Source organism: Mixophyes fleayi, chromosome 1 (genome assembly GCF_038048845.1).
Source record: "Mixophyes fleayi isolate aMixFle1 chromosome 1, aMixFle1.hap1, whole genome shotgun sequence".
NCBI lineage: Eukaryota > Metazoa > Chordata > Amphibia > Anura > Limnodynastidae > Mixophyes > Mixophyes fleayi.
This window is the reverse complement of record NC_134402.1, coordinates 108,909,239-108,936,245: the sequence shown is the minus strand read 5'-3', so window position 1 is coordinate 108,936,245 and position 27,007 is coordinate 108,909,239. Positions and strand designations below refer to the sequence as shown.

The window sequence follows — 27,007 nt, the reverse complement described above, 5'->3', positions numbered from 1 at the left end:
AAAGTATAATGGGTTTTATGGGAGCATTCATTGAGCACGTTACATTGGATGTTGAATTTGAGAACACACTTGAAATGCTTTGTTAGAGGGAGTTCTTGTCTATGCTTTTAACAGGAGTTTTTCAATGCCTGTGTATAAGAGCCCTTAAAGTTTAAGTTCACATTCAAATAATTCTGTTGTACAGTCAGACTTATGGCTGAATCTAACCCAATTCGGGCTACTTGTGTCTGGCCAAACTTAACTAAATGGGACAGAACCATACAGTGTGCGGCTGGCTTAATGGCATCAAAAATAAATGTCTGGACATTAAGTTTCTCTAGTGGATTTCCAATATAATAACAGTGCTGAAACTCTTGAAATTCAATCAGAAAATGTTTATTAATCAAGTCCACATTAAATTGATGAGAGAAAATATCTGTTTTCTATTAGTTTAAATACTTTTTTGTGTCTCTTTAAATTGCGTTATTAAATAGACCTTTAATGGCACAGTTTCAATGTCAACAGTATCCCTTTCCCAATCACCCACCCATGTCAATGCAGTACTTATAAGATAACACTAGCTCTTTCCTTGTCATCTTGAACCTAACCGTTTTTGTATACTTCTGTTTCTAGATATGAGTTCTCAAGATTTTTATGATATTCCCCGACCTTTTAAAAGTGACAGTTCTACCTCACTTGAGGCCTTTCACAGTCATTTTGTAAGTAATTTTGTTTGCTTTATTTGATTGTCTATGTACAAAGCATATATATGCTATTGTGAATTTGCCATTAAATGTATGCCCTTATTTTTGCAGAAAAACAGAAGCATGTTAACAGTGAGAAGTTTCTCCACTGAGGAGTTAGATGAAAACTATGTTCCTATGAACCCCAATTCTCCCCCTCGGCAGCATTCCAACAGCTGCACGGAACCCATCCAAGAAACCAACTATGTACCTATGACTCCAGGCACATTTGACTTCTCCGCATTTGGGATGCAAGTACCACCACCAGCCCATATGGGCTTCAGGTCCAGCCCACAGACCCCACCAAGGAGGTCCGTTCCATCTACTGACTGTGGGCCTCCACCAGTGGATAGAAATCTCAAACCTGATAGAAAAGGTAGGTTGGGCTTTCAGAAAACACTGCTGCTAACTGCTGCCTCTAGTGAGCAATACTACAACTGCTGCTAAAGGTTTAACCTGCTTTCTGTAAAGCGACTAAAGACTGATATTGATGTTTTCGGTTTGGAAAGGTGCACTGGGTTTCTAAGGCAAATAATCTATGACTAAACCACATATTTTAAATGTAATCTGTATACAGCTGGGTCAACAGTTATCCCTTGTTCTAAGTACATACTGTTAAATGTAGTTTAAATTAAGGAAACCCTTACAGATAGCCACGGAACTCCTGAGAATTCAAGGCACCCAAGCCCTAGTTATTATTTTTTTTAATCCTCATTGTATTTGTGGAACAGATCTTTCTACAGTGGTGTTACTGTTGCAGGCCTTTACCTAGCTTCTATAAAGGTGTTGCGTACTCTGCTTCCTGGGCCCAAAGAGTTATTGGTTTCTATGCTCCATAATCTACTGCCAAATTTCTTCCATTTGTCTAAATCACATGTGATACTTCTCCTAAAATAAAAAGGTTTGGGAAGTGTCCTGAAAACAAGGCTATCATTGGTAGTGTGGCCTGATTAGAAGACCTGGAAATAGACCAGGCAAAGGGTAGACAGAACCTTGTAGGTTGTTCTAGACTCTTGTATAAAGCACTATTAATATATATAAATACTTTATATTAGAGTGCTTCTAATTGGATTGGAATAAAACTAGGAGCTGCAGTATGTTCTAAATAAATTCTAATAGGACAAAGGTTGGGATAACTGTAACCCATCTGTAGGTTATACTAATTTTACATTAATGCAGTTTTTTTTCATAAATGCAACAGGGATATGATTGTTTATAAATACAATATGCAAAAAGCACAGAAAAATTATAATGTGTATCTCAACATATATATCCTTCTGCTATATATGAATCAATTCATTTTATGGATAAAACAGGGATGTCGGATTTTTTTGAAAGAAAATCCTATGTGAAATACAAGTTGCTTCTCTGTCAGAAAGTGATGACCTTTACCAAATAGATGGCCGTGTTAATGCCTGAAAAGGACTTGGGAAATATTTAAAGTGGACCTGTCACAACTGCATTATACACAAGACCAGGCTTAGAGTGGTGGAAGTGGGCTATGTCATACCACCAGGTCTGCTGCCTTCATTGAAAAACTATCACATTCCATTCACTTACATTTTTCATACCAACACTTCTAACTTTCCACTTCCACTACTTCATGCTTAGGCATTCCAAGTCAGATCATGTTGGGACTTTTAGTTCCTCACTAGGCTGAGAGGTCTGCTGTGGATACTGGGCCTTCTAAATTCTGTATACTCTGGACAATGGAGTCTGCATTTTTGGGTAGTGGGATCTGCAGGATGGGTGAGGAGGACCCCAGCTTTCCATGTGTGCCATAGGCCATGTTCGTATAGCTATGCCCACTGCTTCTACATATATTTTCCTTTTAAACTGTTGCTTAATTCAAATAGGATATGTTTTACATTGGTGATGTGGTAAGAGAACAGCATTGTTCCTGTGTCACTTACCTTTAGTATGTATGACCTACAGCTGTGAGGAGAATGTTATTGCTGGCCTTTGAAAAAAACGCAGTGTACCAACCAAATTATTGCATTATAGTTTTCTATGGCAAGGCAATTTTTTGTTTGATGGGCTACATACACACTGGCATTAAATTGTGAGATGACAACTTTTTGAAGTGCCCCTCCGGGAGCACCCAGAGGGGATGTGGCGGTGGTTGACAAATCACGTCATTTTGGCTTGTGTGTAATTTTACACTGGGGGAAGGAAGTGGCCAGATGTGGGAGGATTCCCTAATCTCCTGGGAGTCTGGGAGACTACCCGGAATTTGTGAGTCTCCCGTACATTCAGTTAGAGTTGGCAAGTATGAGTTAGGCAAATGTTAACAGATATGAAGACTAAAATCTTTGTATCAAATGAGATGGTACATATTTGTTTTTTGTAAGTGTCTTTTTAGCATGCGTTGCCCTGCAGTGCATTGTTCGCTTCTTATTCCATTTTAGTGCGTCAGAAGCATATCAGTGCTGCTGCAAACATTTATCTCAATGGGAGTGCATTGTAAACTCTATGCGATTCAGTTGAAAAGCTTTTACACAATCGTTTGTTTTGTCACAAATGCATTTTTTAAAAAAAAAAAAATGCATAGATAAATGTAGTTTAGATATGTGTTTTTTAATTGCATTTTAAGATGCATTAACACCTAAGAAAATATCTATTTTAATATTTATGTAGCCGGAGTTTCAGGGAATGCTACATACAGCTGACTTTCCCAGGGCTCTGCCAGTTCTGAGAAGTGATCTTGTTAACCAATATCAATTGGTTTCAAAAGGGGAGTGTCAGCAGGACCAATCGCAAGCCTTATTCTTGTAATTGGCCCTCCCACTCATCGCCCACCCCATTCCCCTTGGTTTTTGCCGCTCAGTGGAGCCACCTGAAAAATAGGAGCAGGCTAAGGGATGGGGGACACCTTGGGTAAATATTTTCCTAGGTGTTAATGCAGCTTCAACATAATAAAACATTGCTAATGTGCACATAGCCTTAGTTTTAGCAGAATCTAGTTAAACACTGAGTGGAGTATCCCCTTCACATTTCTCTCAATTTGTATTGTGAGGAGAAAAGTAACTGACATTTCTGTCTGTCCTAATACTTCTCCTCTACCACCTGCAAACCTATCCGATAGTAAAGTGCTTCTGCCGTATGGAGCGAGAGGGGTGTAGGTGGGGTGGGAATGTTTGCTTTATTCTTGTATTTTCTAATAAAGCTAGTTTTAACTTCCATATGAAGCAATTTGTACACCTTTCTGTATCAATATTTCTTTATCGCTCCACTAGGTAATTTGCTGGTGACTGATTAAAAACAAATTTGGTCAGTGTGCCTATAAATGTGAGACTGTCTTTTTAAAACCGAAGCAACTTGTATTTATCACACAGAATTTTTTATAAGATCATCTCCAAATATTACAATAATAGTTTTTTCAGGAAGCATTTATTTAATTTTTAGTGCTATATTAAAATATAACTGTACGGTAATTTGGTTACTTTATGAAAAGAAGCTGCAGACAGTTCAAACGGTCAGAAATTCATAAAAAATATAACTTTCTCTAACAAACCACATTCCACTTAATTTGACATATATAATTGAAAAAAAATTCAATAATGCTTTACTTTTTTTTTGTTTAACATTTTTATACATTTCTACTTTTGTATGTGGTTTGAATGGGATAAGCATGCAGTGCTTCCCATATGAACACTTGTTTTGCTTGTGTTGGGGTATAAAAACAAAGCATTGGGGTCTGTGTATGAAGTCACAAATCGGCACTGGACTCTTCAAGTTGGAGATGTAGCATAATGGCTTGAAGTAGAGATGTAACTTTAAAGGTTAAATTCAGATTTGTACGATATGGGAGATGAAACAATGTAGAATACTTTGCATATATTTGTATAATTATTTTACAGTCCTGGCTGAGTTGCCCGATCACAAACCCCAGTGATTTAAAAGTGTCTTCCTGCTGTATTCATTTAATACTCATCCATTATGAGTAGACACTGGAGAAAATAATAACTGGACCAATAAGTCCATTTTATTGACCTTTTTAAATCTGTTCAGATTCTGAATAAGATTTGAAGGAAGCTGATCCTTATTCAATAGTACTCAAATGTTCATTGGGCAAATTTTTGTAGCTCAGGTGGAGAATTGTAATATTGGGCTATAGGGAATTCTGAAGCCTGGCTATTTGGAAGAATATCTACCGCAAAAAAAAAATCTGGCCAACGTGACATTGGAAATCTAGTATTCATTTTGTTTTTAGTTTTGTCTCCAAAATGCTTTTCTTTTATTATTGGATTTTAATGTTGGATAATTGAATGATTCTGATTGCTGTCAAATTTTAATTAAAACCTTACGATCAGAAAATCTGAGTGTTTGTGTATATACAGATTTGTTCGGAAATACAATAAAACAAATGCTCTCTAAAAATGAACTCCTTTTTTTTATATTTTTATTTTATTTTTATATTGTTGTAAATTATTCTTTATAGTTTATATTCTTACATATTGCATATAAACTTAAGCCTGTGATATACATTTCTATTTCTATTAAAATGTATCATTTATACAACCACCCATGTAATAAAATAAATGTCTAATTCATTGTAAATTATCACACTATCTACTGGGTGGAATTTACTTATTTTTGCCCTTTTTTTTTAAACCTATGAACGCAAATGTAAAATACTTACACCAGTGGGAATGCCACCATATGATATATTTTACTTTCATATATTTTTGTTTTTCCTTCCCTATTTTTTATTTTTATTTTTTATCCAACTTTTTATCCAAAGTATTTCAATAGATGTCACAATAGATGGGAATCAATGATTCCTATATTGAAACAGACAGACCGTTTTACATAGGTTTTTAAGAAGACTCATGCTGGATTAATAGAGCAGCATGTACGGCTTTGTGCTATCATTAATCAATCAAATGTGGGGTATTCTTAAAAATGTGTGTATACTGACCATCAATTTCTGCATAGAAATCAGAGCTTTAAAACAAGGTAAACATCACTCATGTAAACTGGGTCTAATCCAGTTATTCTGTGTTTCTGACATGAAAAGTGCAAATGGAAGTGCTAAATCATTTTCACAAATGCATCTGTGATGATTAAGCTGGAATGTTTCCAAAATCTGCTGAGTTTTCTAATACTAATTTTTACATTGCTTAAAACCCTTCTTTGAAAGGTTGAATCCTTAGGGTTTTAATACCTTAAATTGGCAATCGATGTTGCTATAACATTATTGCATTGATTGATTTTCCCACATACATATATTTGCTAGTAAAACACATCCTAAATACATAGTTCAAAAGCTTGATTGCTATTGATTTAAATGGAAATACAAATGCACTCCATTGTAAATTATATACCTGAGTGGTGACTGACTATTCCGTTCTGATTTCTTATGCACGATTATGATATCAATATGCGTCATTTATTTATAATATACAAGTTCATCCTGGCCCAAAATTATGTGATTTACGTAATACTAATGTTATGTCTGTACTACTCTTTAATACAAATATAAATCTACATTATATGAACATACTTTTATATATTTTTTCCTGATAGCCCCTGTGGAGCTGGTTTTAATTTAAATTGAGCTGCTCAATATACGTCCCCACCACTACCTTTAACCCCAGCATGCCTTACAGCTGTGTACTTACTTGAGTGACCAGTTGTAATGTGCAGATACAATCAGCCTTTCAGTGCTGCGGGGATTGTATAGGAGAGGCAGGTCAGTAGATGTCATCAGAGGAAGAGCTCGGGAGGAGGGAAGTGATGAGTCCCAACTGGAGTTTTTCTTATTTAATGCTAGTAAAAATGTATACAAAAAGTAAACACATTTGGCAATAACTGTAGGCTTTCCGATGCATTCTAAATGAAGCAGATGGGGAAAAAATGGAGCTCAGAAAAATGCCTCCAACACAATTAAGAGACTATGAACCTGGTAATACTACCACAATGATTTCTAGTGTCCTACCACTGGAAGTGCTCAAGTCTTTTTAATATTTGTAAAATGCATGAAAATGGGTCTGAGGCCTTTCACGCACTAGTATGTGCCGTGTAAGGGTCAGGTTGCCACATTCAATGGCGTTAAGCCTATTGTCAATGACCAGAGCTACTGCTCTGTGGCGCTGTAAGGATCTGCAAATAAAGGCAGCATGAAGAAACCACAGCAGCACAGAGGATTTATACAGATTTACCTTTTGAAGCTTTAGGATGGCGATCTTCAAGTATTTGGATAGGGAACCATTTGAAGTATTATGTGTATATACACATTAAGCCATATTAGTGTGGTTTTTTTAATACAATAATATACATATTTAGGCCTTTAAAAACAAAGTGAGACATTTAGAATTACCTTTCCATAGTTCTGAAAGCAGATATGGCATCCATTTTTCTTTTTGAGTAATTGGAAATTTTCAGGAATTGGTAGTATTAGATGAAAATGAAAGTTGAAATGTCTGAAGATTAAGCATTCCTGGAGCAGATAGCCAGCATGGTTGGTTTGTTGGTGACCTACTTCTGAATAAGGGAATCTTAATGGTGGTAGATGACTCTTATTTTCTTCCATTAGTAGTATTGAAAGAAAAGCTAATAGATTTTGATGTTGTTCCTTTTAAGCCTACTCCACAGCTAACTAAATATTTTTACTGAAGCATTGCTTTAAAAAAAAAAAATAATAAAAAAAAAAAAAAAAAAAAAGACACAACCAGAAAATAAGCAAAGCAAGTGTGACCTATCCTTTAATATGGGACATTGGATAAAACTTTCAATCAGTTTTATTCAAACTTTATCTGAAAGTGATAAAAAGCCAGCCTAACCTGGGGGGGACTCCCAGAAGAGTAGGCATCCTTCCGGCGGAGGCAGAAGGAGATGCCATGAATATAGTCATGTCATAGCAGGGGGCGGGGGCCATGATGACACACAGACGTTGCTACACCACCCTCTCCTGCACTTGTCACCTGCTGACCTCCCCTCCAAGATCTCCCAGAGGGGACAGTTATAATAGTCATGCCGTATGCTATACTTTCCTCTACAATAGTTAATTGGAAAATAAAACATTCTTAACTTACATCTCAAGCTAGATGTAAACATGAGTGCATGACCATTAGATAGGATATAGTAATGTGCAACAACTTATCAGAGTTTCCGTTGTAAAGTGGCTCTTTCTACGGTGGTATAGTTTTATCATGATGGGTTTTAAATTGCTGATGGTGTTTTGTAACGAACTTTGGAATTCTTTTTTTATTCCCCTCAAATCTCTACACTGTAGTGCTTTATTAATATCTCTTTGTTTAGTAATGGCATTTTTTGTTGCAAAACAAGGATGCCACCCACTTTGTTACTACAGGCCTAAACGCAATTGATTTTTATAATTGATGTAAATGATAAAAAAAATTGAGGTGAGTAATGTGTGTACTCTGAGTATTTGCTGTGGGTGACGGAAGTGGAGGATGAAGGTTGCCTTTAATTCCTTCTGTTTTGCTGGCTTCAGACAAGCTTTTGGCATGCAGCATATTTTTCTTTTGGAATTGGTGCTTCCACATCTAGCATGAGAGCAGCTCAGCTGTGGACAGGCTTCTGGACAGGGTTGCTTTTGCTGAGTAAATTAACCCTGCTGTGCTGGATTCCGCTGCTTTCAATGCAGAATTCCACTTTTTGTTCCTGCCTTCTTTTTTCCCAGAGACAACTATTTTATTAAAGTCTTCTTTTTGCCAATTAGGTCAAAGTCCTAAAATTTTAAGACCTAAACCTCCTGGTTTAGAGCGAACTGATTCACAAACCATAGGTGAATTTCCCAGAAGAAAAAAGGGTATGTATTTAGTTCTCCTCTCTGTCCTATTTGCAACTGTTGTGCACACATGTATAGCAATGCTGAAGCCTACAGTGAATGATAACAGTCATCCATGTCTTTGGCATTGGCTTTTTAAGGATTTTCACCTTGTATTGCATATAAATGAATTGGAAAATTAGTATGTCTACACATAATTCCCCCCCCCCCCCCCCCATAGTATTGATATGTGGTATACTATGGAGACGATTCAATTAATCGCAAAATTCTGTAATAACCTCAACTATGTTTCTGTTACAGTAAGGAAAACATTGCTCATGTTTGCTTACATGCCTAAGCGTTGCAGACAAAAAATATGCAAAGATTTGCCTAGAACATTGTGCGATATCATAGCAGTGAGGTTACTATGAATTCCCGCGGCTAATTGAATCCCCCCCTCCCCTCCCCATGTATTATCTCTATTTATTTGTTTGAGTGTATGTTCAAATTCTTTTACTATAGTTTGGTTAGTGACCGTATTTATAGAACTATATGAAATGCGTGATATTTTCAATTTCTAATTTTTTGGGATTTAATTTTATTAGAACGCATAAGAGGTTTATTTGGTTGCGACTTAATTCACTGTGTTAACTAAGCATATGACGTTTGGTGCAGTACAGCTTATTTTGACAAAGTTTATTAAAAAAAAAAAAATCATAAACCTGCAAGCTTAAACATTTACAACATATTTGCTGTGTGAAATATATAAACTAAAGTGCATGGAAGAGTAAAAATGTCGTAATGAAATCTAATTTTTGAGTGTATTTGTTCAGTACAGTGTCACATGATGGGATTTAAAGGACCTCTAAACCTAGGATGCGAGTTGGCTCATATAAGAGGGTATCTAATAACACTCAGATGTAAAAGTTTCAAGAGCTTATTAGAAAGAGATATTCTACACAGAGCAGACTTCAGTCAGTAGGACTATTGAAGAACACAGAAATCGGCCATTTTTTGTGAAAATGGCTAATAGAAAAATAGTTTTTCCTCTGCTGGTTCGCAATTGTAAATATGAGTATGGAATCTTTTATCATGAAACCCATAATCAATAAACTTCTAAAAAGCAGAATGGGAAAGGGCATATCATTTCTGATGTTTTAGTAATAACATCACAGACCGACATGATTGCTAAATGAGGAGGAGAGAATGCCAGGGGCACTGTGTGGGGGGAAAAGGGGTATTTCTAAATGTAATTTTGCTATATTTTAGGGTTAAAAAACATTATCCATCAAACTCCAAGTCCCAATTATATATATATATATATATATATATATATATATATATATATATATATATATATATATATATATATATATATATATATATATATATATCGGTATATATCTATCGCATTTCTGTAAAATGTTATGTCGATGTATGAGAACTATTACATATGGATGATAGTAATATCTCTGTTATATAAAAGAACTTACACTTAAGGTTCAGAGGTCCTTTATGCCAAAAAGAAGTAATGCTCTTAGTTTATCATGAAAAGCATTTTCACCTTGTGTGCTTTTGTGCAGTAAAGCCAGCACCATTGGAAATAAAGCCTGTACCTGAGTGGGTAGAATTGCCTGTACGTTCTCCTGTCACAAGAAGCTTCACGCGAGAGTAAGTGTTTATTAAAACTATTGTCTATATTGTGGGACATGTTTTTAAATGACTTACTTAAATTACTTATGGTTGGATGTATTAGTTTGATTTATAGAACCCATTTCATTGATTTATTATTTTTTTTTCTGGTTGGTCCACCAAATAAAGTGTTTATAACCAAAATTATTTTTTAATTGCCTAAATTGTGTTTGAAGGTTCTGTGTGTTTTTGTTTTTGTTTTGTTTTTTACACACCCGAGAACAAAAAAAACAATCCCACAAAGATATTGATATTTGTTTTCTTTAAAAAGTAGCCTTTAATTTTCTTAGCTGTTCTGATCATTATCTCCTTTTCCAAAATCACTTTGTGGGGCAGACAAGTATGGCTGCCACAGGCTCACAACTTAGACATGTTATGTGATGGCAAAGAAGGGAGAATAAGGGGAAAATTGCACAGTGCAGTCAGAGCTCAGAGGGGCATTTCAAAGTCTCTCTGCTCACTACATCATGGGCCATGTGGTAAACTGTACAGAATTATAAATTAATAGCCATCCGAAGTAAAAAAGAAAGGGGAAAATGGTAATTACCAACATTATTTGTTATGGCCTACAACTGTGATTTATGTTAAGACACTTTCTTATATTTAAAAATAAAAACAAAGAACGCTAAGATGCTTTTATTCATGGGATTGCTTTTTTTAAATAACTATCAAACACACATTCTCCTTTTCTAATGAATACCTGTTAGTTGATGATTTTGTTAATACCATACAATGTGTTCATGTTTGTAAAATAATTTGTGGTGATTAGTTCTTCCAGGTTCCCTATGCCTCCAAGACCCGATTCGGTTCATAGCACAGCTTCCAGCAGTGACTCGCTGGACAGTGAAGACAATTATGTCCCCATGAACCCAAATCTTCCCAGTGACGGCCCAGTATGTAAAACTTATATCTTCTTTATTTCCTTCCCCAGCTCTCCTGTCTTAGAACTTCAAATGTATCCAAGTCTAATTTGATAAGTGTAACAAAACTATTTACGTTGATAAGCAAAGTGCAGCATCTTGTAATCTTGATAAATTGGCTACATATCCTGCAGCATTTGTATTCATGTGGTTGAATAAACTGGACTAGTGAGGCTCATTGGACAAATAACATGGAGGCCAGTGAGTGCGGTCAGCAGCAGGTGACTGTAAACAAGTTATTAGTGTTATAGAAACACTGTCTCAAATTCATGGCACAACTCCAAAGATGCTGGGAACCACTGGGATAAGCCTGTATTTGTGGTCCTTTAACAGAAAGCATTAAATGTGAATCTTATTGTTGCCTACAGCAGCAGAAATACAATTCGTATACTCTGTGCCTTAAGGTGTTTAAAAAGAACAGATGTTGTAAACTTCAATTTGAGTTTCATTTTCCTTATGTATCTTGTATATAATGCCAATATTTAGGAGGAGCTGAAGATTGAACAGTTATGTCATAGGTTGGTATGCAGGGGTAAATGTTCCTATACACTCTCCACATGGAAACAATACAACAAGGAACGTGCTAAGCCTCTCTTTTATATATAATAAACAACTGTATCACTTTGGGGAGACTGTTGCCATGCCTAGCATAAAGTTGCTATCATTTTGGTTTAGATTACTACTTATATTCCTTATTGAAAACGGAACACACAGATGAGTAGGGGATAAAGTGGGTGGCTATAGAGTAACCTATCGCCATTAAGAGCATTTGATGGTTAACAGCAGAACAGAATATTTCACCTCTGATAACTCCTTGTGGCCATAGGACAGACAAAGCCCACATGTAACCAAAGTATCTGAACATTGAAAGTAGCACAGATTAATGATGCCAAACTGGTACGAGAATATTGATGTCAAACACTTCTATATAAAACAAAGTTCTTATTATAAGTGGTTCTATACAGGCGTATGCCAAATCGCCACTTCTCCAACGGCTTTGATTGTAAAACTACTAAATTACATTCACTCGCTTTTTCCATAATGCCACTTCTAATTTTCAGTTCGACCACTGAATATACAGCTATATTACTTTTCTTTAATATTGCTAACCTACAGTTTAGAGAGTAAATCACTTTATTGCAAAATTCTTTATATTTTGTGTGGACAGACAAATAGTGAGACAATATTTGGCCTATAATTTATATATTTGGCCTATAATTTATATATTAGGACATCTTTCATAGCATGGCAGGGTTAAGATAAATGGCTGCCATCAAAAAAGGTTGGCCCAGTACAAATGAAACAAGCAGAGCCCCCGCCCCCCCCCCCCCCATCCCCATTCTCGACCCCCATCTCCCCTTGCATGGTGGACACAGAGGGAGAGCCATGCACATGGAGCAAGCTCATACTACATCCTTCCCAAACTGTGGTGTTCTTTCCTACCTATTATGCGGGCATTCATCTCCTGCTGGATTGTCTGGATGCTGGGATTTATAGTTATATGAATTATTGAAAGCCAGTCAAGAAGTGAACACAATACGTAACACAGATCATGCATAATATAATGCATACAACCAACCTTCAAAAAAGACGCACATTACCATTACTTTTGAGAATGAAAAAAACAGCCAAAAAACAACCTTGGCACACCTACAGCACTCATTCCAACATGCCCATCACTTGCTCCAGAATTCCACTACATACCTCTTAGACTTTTCACCAAAACAACCCCAAATGCCCTGAGAGCCCCCACTTGGCACTAAATGTACCCACATGCACCCAGACATCCCCAAGCTCTCGGATCCCCCGCATTCTACAAAATTCCCCACATCCCCTGACACACTCCTCAGACCTCCATTCATGTCTTTTATATGGCCATCAGACCTGTCCCATATGCCAATTGGACCTTCCCACATGTCCCTTGCATGCCATGAGACCTCCCCGCATGCCCATCATAACGTCCCACTGTGTGGGCCAGTCGAGTTCTTCCACACCAAACCATGTCTTTGTAGTCCTTGCTTTGTGCACTGCAAAACGGTCATGTTGCAACAGAAAAGGGCATTCCCAAAACTATTGCCACAAAGTTGGAAGCATAGCAATGTCCAAAATGACTTGGTATGCTGAAGCATTAAGAATGCCTTTCACTGGAGATAAGGGGCCTAGCCCAAACCCTGAAAAACAGCCCCATACCATTATTCCTCCTCAACCAAACTTCACAGTTGGCATAATGCAGTTAGGCAGGTAACGTTCTCCCGGCATCTGCCAAATGTTTGCAAATAGAGACTGCATGGCTAGGCGATTTAAGTAAAAACACCTCTGGCAACGGGTCTGATTGAAACACCTCAATTCAATAATTAACAGATGTCTCCAAATACTCTTGTCCTTATAGTGTATATCCTAAGTATAACTGAACAGCTAATTATTTTATTTTATTATTTTAAATCTAGACTTAATCTAAGTGCCAAGATATCAGATTTGTGTCAAAATTCGTGGTGTGTGTAAGGTTAAATTGGGTAAGCTCACATCCCGTTGGGCCCAGTACGTGCAGTCCTCCTATTACTACTCATACTGGCAGATTTTTACACCAGTACTAAACTTGAATTGATGACACTCTACAATTGGCTGTGTATATTGGCATAATAGATAATTACACAAATTAACTGCAGATCTATCTTCAGTTGTAGGTGAGACTCCCCTTCAGCCACCTGCGGTATAGAGCTGTTTCAACCAGTCCCTGACAATTAAATTGCTACATATGCTGTTCTAATCATAGAACGCTGTGTGCAGTCACTGGATGAGATCTCTTTAGATGTGTGTGACAGGAGGTGACACCATCATTTGACTGGAGAGGGGGTGGGTCAAATCTGGTGGTGGGCAGATCGGCTTCACCCCGTCGAGCTAGTCAACCAAAAAGAACACTGAGCAGCTCTGCCAGGATCAGCGTCATTGGGTAGCGGGTCCTTTGGTGTGTCCGGGCCCCTTACTGTAGTACTCCCTGTAACCCCTGATGGCGTGAAGATCTGTCACGTGTGGCAGGGGTTAAGTATCGCAAGCTTACAATCTATAGGATAATATGAGATTAAGTGCCACATATTGCATATTTGCTGCTCAATATATGCAGCCAAGTCTTCGGTTTGGTTAACGCCTTCTAAATATTTAAATGATAAGGATAGAATATAAAACTTCAGTGATGTTGATAGGTTTTATTTATTTTTCATATTGTAACATTGAAAGATAACTGATTATTTCATTAGCAGTATGTTTTGATTTTTGTTTTGTTTTCTAATTTCCAGTGTGATCAGTAGCGAAGATAGAAATTATAGCACTAGTACCTGCAGGATTTAATATATTTCTTTGCAGTGCCTGATACAGAGGCATGCTTATGGTTCACACACAGTGCATGGATCGATAGAGGAGATTATGCTATATTGATAGAAATTAAACATGAAGCCATTGAAATAATTAAATGTGTGATACCACAACGGTAGGAGTGGTAATAATTACATTAACATTCATTTTATCTCTCAATGGTACCGGTGACAGGATGGACCGCCTATGCCACCCTGTCTGTTGCTGCTGGGAAACGGCTGTGCTTACTTTTCCACCGCTCCATTCCGATATCCCAAATGCGCCCTCTCACCGCAGTAGGGGGGGCTTACAAATGCTGCCACCATTGGACTCCTTTCCCGGCATCCAGTACCGGGTTTCTTCTGGGTAACTGACTCTGCGAGTGTACCCCGTTACTTGTGTACTTGGGCTGGTACTCATGACCTCTTCCTATGGATCAGGGTTGCTGTGGATGAATCCCCCCTGGCCTATCACACTGGCCAGAGCTGGGTCCCAAACCTCAGAAACAGCTTGGAACGGATTCGCTTTTGGGTCTAATCTGTAGGTCACAGGGATAGAGAAGTTTCCAAGCAGATCTTTGAAGCAAGTGATGTTTATTTGCTCACCCTGTTTGAAGGTACCAGGGAGCAGGTCAGATGGAACGTGAAGAAAAATTTTCAATATAAGACAGTGCTTTTTATACATATTTGAACACAGCCTCACTGGGTAAGCCAGCCTACTGAGGTCTGAGCTATTTTTAGAATGGGGATGCAAACATGGATTTACATGCAATGCAAAGCTAACAATATTTACTCTCATCTGTGGTATTCTAAAACTTTGCTGTGATTTCCTGCATCTCGTTTTTAGACGCAGGAAATCGAACAGCAATCTAATTAAACCTTCCTGTGCCTTCGGGTGCTAGACCCTAACACATGAAAAGGTCTAATTAACATGAAAGTAAGATGGGTCCTTTCTTCAGACAGTCGCAGAATACACATTCCCAAACAAGTAATTTCCCCACATCGCGATACACAAAATACTTACTACACAAAGGCTTATTGTATCAGAAATATATATCTCAGGAATCTTGCATTTCCTCTAGCAAAGATAAAACGAATTTCTTCCTCTGGTCTCAAAATAGATATTTTACCAACATTCCCACAATATCAAAAATAAGTACATTTGCAATTATATAAATAAGCGCTCTGCGCTATTTCATTCAAATAAATTTATGCCATACGTTATTTAGAAGTGATCCCATCACAGTACCAAATTAATAGGATCATAAATAAAGTTCCTTGTTTAACTGAAGGATCTTTTTTTTCTGTTCACAAAATATCTACTGTTTTTGATCAGTATAAGATGAAATATAAAAGTATGTCCAGTATAAAGATTGTTAAGAACCCTATTGGATTAACACTTTCTAGTACTGTAGTGTAACATTTCACTAAAAAAATGTTTGGAGTATTTCAATGAGTTTGTGTGTGGACCATAAGAATATGCTTCCTTTTTTAGCATATTTGTCTGTCTGATATCACTTGGCACCAAATCATTTTCACCACCTTTTGTAAAAAAAGAAACCCTTCACCACATTGTCCATTGGTGGCTCTCCCATCCTCCTCTTCCTCCTCACCATCAATATTTATTTATATAGCACCAGCAGATTCCGTAGTGCTTTACAACTGGTAACAAATAGTAATAAAACAATACTGGGTAATGCATACATACAGAGAGGTAAGAGGGCCCTGCGTACAAGCTTACAGTCTGTGAGACAATGGTTTGATACGCAATAGTAAATGCTACATCGTATTGCACAATGGCCCAGCTAGAATGCAAAGGTTACAAAGTATTTAGTGGGCTGTATGCTCAGTCACACAACTATGTTTGTCAGACAGTTGTCTTGTGTTAGCTGTGTAGAGGGTGGTAATAGGGTAACCTAGGGAGATTAAGAGGATGGTAGAGGAATATTATAAGCATATCTGAAGAGGGTTTTCAGAGAATGTTTGAAGACTAGAAGGAAATTCTTGTGGTGAGAGGGAGTGAATTCCATAAAGTGTGTGCAGCCTGAATATAGTCGTGTAACCAAAAATGGGAGGAAGTGATGAGAGTGGAAGAGAGATGCAGATCTTGTTCAGAACTAGTTGTCGATTTGGGAGATATATTTTGAGACAAGTGAGGAGATGTATGTCTGGGTAATTTTGTTGATGGCCTTGTATGTTAGTAGAAGAATTTTATATTGGATTTGTTGAAAAACCGGCAACCAATGTAGAGACTGACAGTGACTCAGCAGACGAAAACCTATTTGCAAGGAGAATCAATCTAGCCGCTACGTGCAAAATATACTGTAGGGGCTCGAGTCTGAGTTTGAGAAGACTAGTAAGGGAATTACAATAGTCGATGCGGGAGATGATGTGCATGAATTAAAGTTTTTGCAGTGTCTTGTGTGAGATGTACGTATTCTGGAAGTGTTTTTTAGATGTATGCAGTATGATGTAAATATAAGGTTGATGTGGGGAACAAAGGATAGTTGCAAGTCACGGATTACACCTAAGCAGCGAGCTTGCGGGGTGAGATTTATTGTCATGTTGTCAACAGAAATAGAAATGTCAGTCAGGAGGTTCTATTGTTGGGTGGGAATATTATTAATTCTGGTTTTGAAAGATTGAGTTTGAGTTGTGTATCGTCCACATAGAGATGATACTGAAATCCAAAGGAGCTTTATTAGTTTTCCATGAGAAGTGGTGTAGATAGAGTATAGCAGAGGACCTAGGACTGAGCCTTGTGGTACTCCAGCTGATAAAGAAAGTGAAGCAAAGGTTGTTCCAGAGAAATTAATACTGAAATAGCAATTAGATGGGATGTGAACCAGGATAAGACATGGTCTTGAAAACCTTTGGGATTGTAGTGTGCTGCATTCGACACTGTTGACCACTCTCTCCTCATACACAGAGAGATCCAGGAGAATTGGAAGAGAGTAATTTCCTTTTAGTTTTAGCTGTTATCAAATCATTGACAACCTCGGTCAGGGCAGACTTTGTGGAGTGTTGAGAGCAAAATACTGATTGAAGAGGTTCCAATGGGTTGTTTGCAGAAAGAAAATGTGTGAGGCGGGTGTAGGCAAGTCTCGAAGTTTGGAGGGGCATGGGAGCTGGGAGATGGTGCGGTAATTTGAGAGCAAGTTTGGGTCAGAATTTAGATTTTTTTAGAATAGGAGTAATCACTGCGTGCTTGCAGAGTGATGGAAAGTTACCAGTAAAGAGAGATCGATTACAGATTTTAGTTGGAGGTGGAATGAGCACATGAGACAAGGACTTAACAATTTGTAGGGGTATAGGATCAAGAGGACAAGAATGTAGAGTAGGAATATAAGAAGAGTAGAAACTTCCTCTTCCTTGTGGGATCAATTGAAGAGAGGGTGTCGGAGGATGCTGGGAAGGAATTGAGCTGATTGCTAGTCGAGGGAGATGATACCATTTCAGGTCTAATCTGATCAATCTTGTCCTTTAAATAGAAAGCAAGATCCTGGGCACTGATGGTAGTCGGAGGGTTTGGGGTGGGAGGATTGAGAAGAGATTTAAATGTGTTAAAAAGTCGAAGCCTGAGCATAGATGAGAGATTGGAAGTATGTTTGTTTAGCAGTGTCCAGAGCACTACGATAGGAGTGGTAGATAGCCCCTTAGATACACCTACAATGTAGGGAGCCATTTGCAGGCTGATTAGGTCCATAGAAATTAATGACATCTAAGGCATCAAGTGTCACAATGATGTCGCTGGTTACTAGTACGTTGATATTTTATTTTAGGAGTATGGGACCGACCTGCAAACGGACTGCCTACTTTATATGTAAGTGACAAGTGCACAGTATGGATGACGCATGTAACACAAGTGTGTTGCACCAATATAATAGTGCAAGTTGCGTATACAGGGAGAACAAAACAATATGAAAGTACCTTCTTTTATATGTATAAATAACGGTTCGCTTGGTCTGTTGTATATGTGTATTTGTGTCATCATGAATTTCAATACATTGTCTATGTGTAGGCATTCTGTAAATTGTCACTCTTCCCTTACACTTGAGCTAATAGGTTCTGATATGTATTGGGAGTATATAATATATTCACTTTTTGTAATTACAGAGTTTATTTGAGAGCAACAGTCTTGATGCAGGAAATAGTCCCATGGTGAAACCTAAAGGAGACAAGCAGGTTGAATATTTAGACTTGGATCTGGACTCCGGCAAGTCAACACCTCCAAGAAAAGTATGTGATAGATTGGAACAAATCTAAATAATGTGACATGACTGAACAAGTATAAATAAGGAATTGTCTCATTGGAGATGCTCAGATTTTTGTGTGCTTCCACCCCCTTTTTTTTTTTTTTTTTTTAAATCTCTTTAGGGTTTTCAGCAAATTTAATAGAGAAATAAAATATCACTGTTGCATACTTTTGGAATTTTTCCCCTCTTTTTCTGTATCCATGTTAAGTCCTATAACCCCAACTAGCAGAATATGGCTTCCAGGAGAATTGTGAATTCCGATGACTATATGGGCTCATGGTGTGCGACAGACATTCCATGCGTTCTCTCAAAGCACAAATCCGGTTCAGTCAAAATTTCTAGAATTCAACATTCTCTTCCTAGTCGTGACAGGAATATTAGATATTACAGAGGTGTCCCTGGAATGTCTCCAAAATAACAGGTGTTCCTTGCATTGTAATTGAGTTAGGGTTTAACAGATAATATTTAATCCTATAATTACTCAATCCTATAAGGAGCCCTGCAGCGTATGTAAATAATTGGCCCTGGACAGAAAAAAGGAAGTTGGCAACTTCTGCTAGGTGGTAAGCTAGACAAAGCTGGGCCTTCAGCTATATGGCCCTTGACAATACAATTTTTGAGTGCAGGTTTGACTAGCCATTAATAGTAATTAATGTAACCTGACGGCTCTCCAGTGGGCATAAAGCCTAAGAAGGTCAATATTTTTTGCCCTCCTGACCATTTTTGATCCGGGTCCCACCTTAAAATGTTTTAATTACAGTCTTAACGCAAGTGGTAACTCAGATATTTCTTTGGTAAGTTTATAGATGTTGCGGGCCTACTGTCCTGCTTCTTTTGTAGATATTGGTATATCTTCTATCCTATGGGGTGTCTACTTAGAGAAGACCTGGCTGTTTTATGTAATCCTCTCAGCAAGGTGTACTATAATATAAACTTCCATTTGGTGCTATGGTACAATATTTATTTACTTCTAAAGCTTCAAGCACAGGGCCATCCATATGCACTGTGAGCTGCATGGAGATTATATGAATGCAGGAGACAAGTGCTGTGGGATGTAGTAATGTTAGGAAAGAGCACCAGTAAAGGTTACAACTTACACTATTGTACAGGAAAACAGAATGTGTGAATAGAAGGTGTGTAGGGGTACTTAGATAGGATGGGGATATCTTCATCCAGTAGTGGACATAGTGGGGTTAGAGTGATACAAAGTATGTTAAAGTTCAATAAAAGTAATGATAAAAATATATAAAATTTAAGATGGAAAATAAAAAATTCTAACAATCTTTTTTCATTTTTGTGCAAAATATTATAAATTATTAGGTTAAACTGTTGGTAGTAAAGGAGTCCACCAGTGTGTGGCTCCTTTGTGGGTTCTTTTGCAATGATTAGTGAGTGGCAACCCGGGGGATTTTAATATAGCCCTCATTATCAATTGTTTGCTCATAATAGTTCTTGCAATAATAGCCATAGGCCCCCCTGACACATTTCTCCCTGTATGCAGCCTGGCAGACACAGCTATAGTGCTTATGTATTCTGCCGTAGTGTAATTTATGTTTTCCTTAGATAATTATGTAATTTTGTGTGTTTTTTTAAAGTAATTATGTAAACTTGTTTTTATTTCATTGTCACGTTTGTACAGTACTTGTTGTTTTGCTGTATGTTCTAACCCCATATGTATAGTGCTGCAGAACATTTGTGGTGCCTTTTATATAAATAAAATCTAATAATAATTAAAGATGCAGAGAACAGGTGTAAGAATCATGCCAGGGGATAGATATGATATAAATTAGGAGTTTAGCTACGGGAAAATAAAGGAGACTTTCACTAGTCACAAAAGAATATATCACAGAATAGAAATATATTTGCACCACATGGGAAAATATGGTAAATATACATTGAGAATGTTACATGCATTTTTATTTGCAAGTCTACATGATAACTTACTACCAAAAAAATCTACTTGGTAAATAATGGTAATGATTTCTTTTTACTGTGTAGAAAAAGAGCAGCGGCTCAGGAAGCAGTGCGGCAGAAGAAAAGGTGGATTATGTTGTAGTGGACAAAGAAAAAACCCTTGCCCTGACAAATACCAGAAAAGCATGGACTGATGAGAGACAGTCTACTGACTCCGAAACACCTACCAAGAGCCTCAAATGAATGTTTCTAGCAGCAGAAATCCTCTCAATGCAACAAGCCAGCCACATTTGATACAATGTGGCTTAATGTCTTCTATAATAAATTCTGCGAGAATGAAATTTGCCTCTTTTGGGGCATTTCAGAAGACCCTGTGAGACCCAGACTGAATTGTGCACTGTGGAGTCTGTATCACTCAGACATAAATGTAAATATTTTACTATGAAAACCCAACAAGGACCATTTGTTTAACACATTTAGCCATGTTTTGTAGTATTACTATGTTTTATGCACTTTTTGTGGTGGAAACAATGGTTCTTGTTCCTAACACTAGCTTTGCTATTAACACAGCTAATGTCTTAGTTTTATTTCATACAATAATACAACTAAAAATGAGATGAACGTTAACGTGGTAGATAGGCCACTAATGCATTGCAGTGCATAGTAGCATAATGCTGGCCTATCAGTCAAAACTGCTATTGTTGTATCCTCTGATTTTATACTTGTGCTTCCTTTATTTTATGTTGACAGGAGCATTTGTGTGACATTTATTTGTTTTGGACTTACCAGTCTTTTTTCATTTTTTTTTTTTATTCTTTTTTTATTCCTTCAGCTTTTGACATTTAATTCCAAATTTGGAATATTGTTTGTCTCTAAACCTGCAGAACCATGTGCTCAATTATGAAATTAGTTTTGAACAGCCTATGTAATGAGAATAGACATCATGATCTAAAAATACATATTTTTAAAAAAATATTCCCTCCTCCCGCAAAAATTACAATTTGGAGGGCTGGTGTGGTTTGTACTAAATATTGATTAAAGGGCAATTAAAACTGAACAACAAGTTGATCTAATATGAAAAGGAATTGGGTAACGTTTAAAAATATGTAAAGATTCCCATAGGAAGAGTTTTCCACATTGACCACAAACCCTTGTCCAGGTCAGCCATTAAAATATTTGAGGGGATTTTTGCCATTTTCCTAAAGAGGAAACCATCCTTAATATAATTCATCCCATAAACACACACCTACATCTACCTCTAGGACCGTCCGCCAATACTTGCTCATTGTCGCTAGAGCTCAAAGCAAGGTTTTACAATTCATCTTGTCCAACCCAACCAATGTCTATGGAATTATTGAGAAAGTCTGATCGGATTGTGACCTTAAGCAGTACGAGTGCCCTAGCTTCAGGTTTGGAGGGGTCTTGTCATGGGCCATCCACCACCATTGACTACAAATGGGGACCTGATATTTTAATGAGGTTTGTCCAGAATTGCATAGCCAATATATTTACACAATAGTCTACAGTGCTTAAAAAATGATTGTTATTGGTAATTACAGTTTATCCTTAAATATATCTTGACAAGCCTGTTATTTTTACATACATATTTTTGAATGTTGCTAGTAGCTTTATCACATAAATCAACTTGTATTTTTTGTTTTGTGGTTCTGTAAAGTGCGATGTCATGACTTTATCCACTTTTAGGGGCATATTCAATTGTTGGCGTTACTCGAAAAAGTAACGAAGCGCGAGCACTATTACCGTCATTACGGTAATACTTTTAACGTCGCGGGAACATCCAACAATTGAATATGCCCCTTAAAGCGTTCTCGAACATCTGGGAGGTGATGTAAAGTTAAAATCTGGAATATTTTAACCTAATGTAATTAATGGTAGACCGTCAATTATGTCAGTCATTTCTTCAATACTGTATTTTTTAGTACATGTTCTATGTCTAGTTGGTAAAGATTCTGCAGGGTAGGATCTTACAGAGAGACAAAAGAAATGAAATTAACATGTACACCACATATGGTGTCTGCAGTCTTTTTTGTCATCTTATTTTTAAGTAGCATTTTTTTTAATTGTGTCATACAGAAGGTAGATTAATATTAATCAGGTACTTCAAAAGCACTGCTGTGCTTCATACACTGATCAGGTTTTTACAGTGAGATGTAAGCATGTTAATTTGTAAAGGTTCTAATACTGTAATGTTTCATTGAGACAGCTACCATTAACTTTTCTAGTGCTAGAACAATACTGTGATTTCTGTTAGCCTATTACAGAATGTTTTGACACCACTGTGCCCTGCTCATTGACATTTTTAACTTAACACCTGCTTTGCCTTATATTTGAATTTCCTATGCAATTTTTTTTATATAATCCAATAAGTTACCTTTTTTAACATAATATTTAATACTTCCCATCGTTTGCTTTGACCTTTTACCAATCCATGGTCTTGCATACTTGCAGGCCATAGCAGTGCAATTCTTTATTTAAAAGGCTTAGTGGATATTCATGTACTGATATGGATTTTAGTAACCAGTAAAATGTTAAATGTTATCCCATTTTAATTTGAAAAGGAAAACTAATATTTTGACAAATTGTATTTTTCAACAGTATTTGCTGTTGGGACATGGGGGTTTCCTATTAAATATATTCATATTTTGGCTGAAAAATCCCACAAGTTATAAAGGCTACTTTATAATTCTGCTAAAGTGCGTAATACTACTGTGTAAGGCATGTCAATTCTCCTTCTGTAGCCAGTCATGTATATCTCTTGGTAATGTAAAAACTTTTTTCTTTTATTGGTATCCTATGAAATATTTTACAAGGAATGCAGTTTTAAGTTGGAAATAGGTTTAAACATGAAATTCAGATATGTTACCCAGACTGCCATTAAATTATTCTTCTATATGTATATGGTTTATAAGTTCCATACTATTAAAGTAGTATTTAAATACCATCAGGCCCTCTAACAGTCTTAGAGTTTGTACACACAGTCAATTTCCCTGTACCTGTGATATGTTTGTGAGCTGCTTTCATGGCGTGGTGAACACAGCTCAACTGACACTGATGGAAGCCTATGAGGAAATTACAGACCGTACACCATGAGCATGCACAGTGAATGCTGGATATAACATTAAGACTGTAAGACATGCTGTGCCCGTATCCATACACTAGTCATTGTGAACATGTGTGTACTGTTGGACCTTTCCTCAAGAACCCTATTTGCAGAGCTGCGTATGATGTTCATAGAACCATTCCATAGGTACAGGCAAAGAGCCCATGTATACGAGCTTTAACACAAATCAGTGACTTGGTACTTTGTTTTAATGGAAGTGTGTTAGAACATACTTTCTTTTTTTTTTTTTTTTTTTTTTCTGACCCTCAAAACCTAAGCATGTGTCACCACACTTGCAAACATTGTAGTTGTCTTATTGTTTATATTGTGTTAAAATTGGTACTAAATTTTGTCACTGGAACCAGTGCGGGAGCTAACAAATATGCATCAACTTTTCCACAAATAAACCTTTTTTTGTTCATTGTATTTCTCTGTCTGTTACATCCTATTATAGTAACCTCCAGATTATTTTATATAAACCAGATGAGTTGCTTTTAATTTATTTCTTATTTCAGTAGAGAGGATGTAAGTAATAATAATCCAAAGAGAACTTTTTTTTTTCTAGAGAAACATCTGCCTCTTTTCAAAAATTAAGCCGCTAAACCAAAAGTACAAATGAATGAAATACGAAGCATTTTGCACCATGGACAGAATTTATGCTTGTCATTCTATGTACACACTCGAATAATGCACATGTGCATGAATATGCAAATGTAAACCAATGTATATAAACGAAGGAAATTAAAATATTTGACACATGAAAGAAAGACCCTTATTTCAGGAATTATGTGAAGTGTAAATAAGGGTCAAATAAACAAGTGTGTTGGGCGAAAAATAAATGCGGTTAAGCGCTCCTTACAAATGTGATTGTAAGGAGTGCTTTTTGTTGACATTTATCTTGTACAGCACATGCAGCTTAAATGTCCATCTTCAAAACGGCAAAGGCCACATCCACCAAATGTGGGGACGAACTATGAATTAGCCAAGTTGGACCGTGAACCTGGTTATATGTGTGCAAACATGTAATAGTGGGTGTTATAGATAGATATATACACATACAAAGGAAGTCACTCATTGGTCTTTACATCTCAAGTCTTAAAAGTAAAGCAACAATTTGACTTTTAGTTGGATATTGTCCTTTCTCAAACCACATCTATTCTGTTCGTCCTGCTATTTAAAGTATAAGCCTCAGCACTAGCCTGAAATTCATCAAACATGTGTGATTAAAAACTAATACATTATTTCAATAACAAAAGGATTCTGTAAAAAAAACTACTACTAGCATGGTCCAAGTACACTGTAAATCATTCCTTCACCCTTCAATAGAAAATGTTTTCAGTTTGTTCCATGATGGGAAAGGACATATGGATTAGATTGTGGGTGCATCTAGTCACTTAATCCATATTTTAAAGAACCCCTCCTAGCATCTAGATACATTCAAGTTCATAAATATTGGGACATCAAAACAATCTCATATTTTGGGCTCTATACACCACCACAATGGATTTGAAATGAAACTAACAAGATATGCTTCAACTGCAGACTTTCAGCTTTAATTTGAGGGTATTTGCATCCAAATTAGGTGAACGATGTAGGTATTACAACGGTTTCTATATGTGCCTCCCACCAAAAGTAATGGAACAATCAACTCAAAAGCTATTTCATGGACATGTGTGAGCTATTCCCTCGTTATTTCATCATCAAGTAAGCAGGTAAAAGGTCTGGAGTTAATTCTAGGTGTGACATTTGCATTTGGAATCTGTTGCTGTCGACTCTCAATATGAGATCCAAAGAGCTGTCACTATCGGTGAAGCAAGCCATCATTGGGCTGAAAAATCAAAACGAACCCATCAAAAAGATGGCAAAAACATTAGGTGTGGCCAAATCAACTGTTTGGAACATTCTTAAAAAGAGAGAACGCATCGGAGAGCTCAGCAACACCAGAAGACCACGGAAAACAACTGGTGGGTGACAGAAGTATTTTTTCCCTGGTGAAGAAAAACCCCTTCACAACAGTTGCCCAAATCAAGAACACTCTCCAGGAGGTAGGTGTATATGTGTGAAAGTCAACAATCAAGAGAAGACTTCACAAGAGTGAATATAGAGGGTTCACCACAAGATGTAAACTATTTGTGAGCCACAAAAACAGGAAGACAAGATTAGAGTTTGGCAAACAACATCTAAAAAAGCCATTATAGTTCTGGAACAACATCCTATGGACAGATGAGACAAAGATCAACTTGTATCAGAGTGATGGGAAGAGAAGAGTATGGAGAAGGAAAGGAAACTGCTCATGATCCAAAACATACCATCTCATCAGTGAAGCATGGTGGTGGTAGTGTCATGGTGTGGGCATGTATGGCTGCCAATGGACTGGTTCCTTTGTATTTATTGATGATGTGACTCCTGACAAAAGCAGCAGGATGAATTCTGAAGTGTTTTGGGCAATATTATCTGCTCATATTCAGTCAAATGCTTCAGAACTCATTGGGCGGTGCTTCATAGTGCAGATGGACAATGACCTGAAGCATACTGCAAAAGCAACCAAAGAGTTTTTTAAGGCTAAAAAGTTTAATGTGATGCAATGGCCAAGTCAGTCACCTGACCTGAATCCGATTGAGCATGCATTTCACTTGATGAAGACAAAACTGAAGGGAACATGCCCCAAGAACCAGCAGGAACTGAAGACATTTGCAGTAGAGGCCTGGCAGAGCATCACCAGGGATGAAACCCAGCATCTGGTGATGTTTATGCGTTCCAGACTTCAGGCTGTAATTGACTGCAAAGGATTTGCAACAAAGTATTAAAAAGTGAAAGTTTGATGTAGAATTGTTTAGTTTGTCCCATTACTTTTGGTCCCTTAAAAAGTGGGAGGCACATATAGAAACCATTGTAATTTCTACACTGTTCACCTGATTTGGATGTAAATTCCCTCAAATTAAAGCTGAAAGTCTGCAGTTAAAGCACATCTTGTTAGTTTCATTTCAAATCCATTGTGGTGGTGTATAGAGCCCAAAATATGAGATTTGTGTTGATGTCCCAATATTTATGGACTTGACTGTATGTATGCTTTGTGTTGAACAGCTTGCTACCATTTTCTAAATTGAGAGCTAATGGTTTATTGTAGGGAGTTTTGAGTTACACCAGTTAAGCAGGTGTAAAACATGAAATCTCAACAGGATCTGATGAATTTTCTTAGCAAGTACATGGATTGGGAGGTAAAATTCCCATAACCTAGTTCTATGCAAAATAAAGTGTTTGGATAGAGGAGTGGCATAAAGTCAAAGCTTGGAGTTGTTG

The 27,007-nt window shown here is 37.1% G+C and overlaps 1 protein-coding gene across 2 annotated transcripts in view; it reads left to right on the top strand.

Moving 5' to 3' along the window:
• The window catches only part of GAB1 (GRB2 associated binding protein 1), an 82,267-nt gene extending 58,134 nt beyond the window's left edge, over nucleotides 1-24,133 (top strand). The window contains exons 5-11 of one of the 2 annotated variants that reach the window (XM_075199268.1): nucleotides 613-698; nucleotides 795-1,098; nucleotides 8,410-8,499; nucleotides 10,041-10,128; nucleotides 10,919-11,042; nucleotides 18,533-18,655; nucleotides 20,671-24,133. In XM_075199268.1, coding sequence (XP_075055369.1) covers nucleotides 613-698; nucleotides 795-1,098; nucleotides 8,410-8,499; nucleotides 10,041-10,128; nucleotides 10,919-11,042; nucleotides 18,533-18,655; nucleotides 20,671-20,829 — 974 coding nt within the window. In that variant the 3' untranslated portion in view covers nucleotides 20,830-24,133. The remainder of the gene's footprint in view (nucleotides 1-612; nucleotides 699-794; nucleotides 1,099-8,409; nucleotides 8,500-10,040; nucleotides 10,129-10,918; nucleotides 11,043-18,532; nucleotides 18,656-20,670) is intronic. The other variant, XM_075199276.1, reaches the window with a different exon arrangement.
• Nucleotides 24,134-27,007: the final 2,874 nt, after the last annotated feature.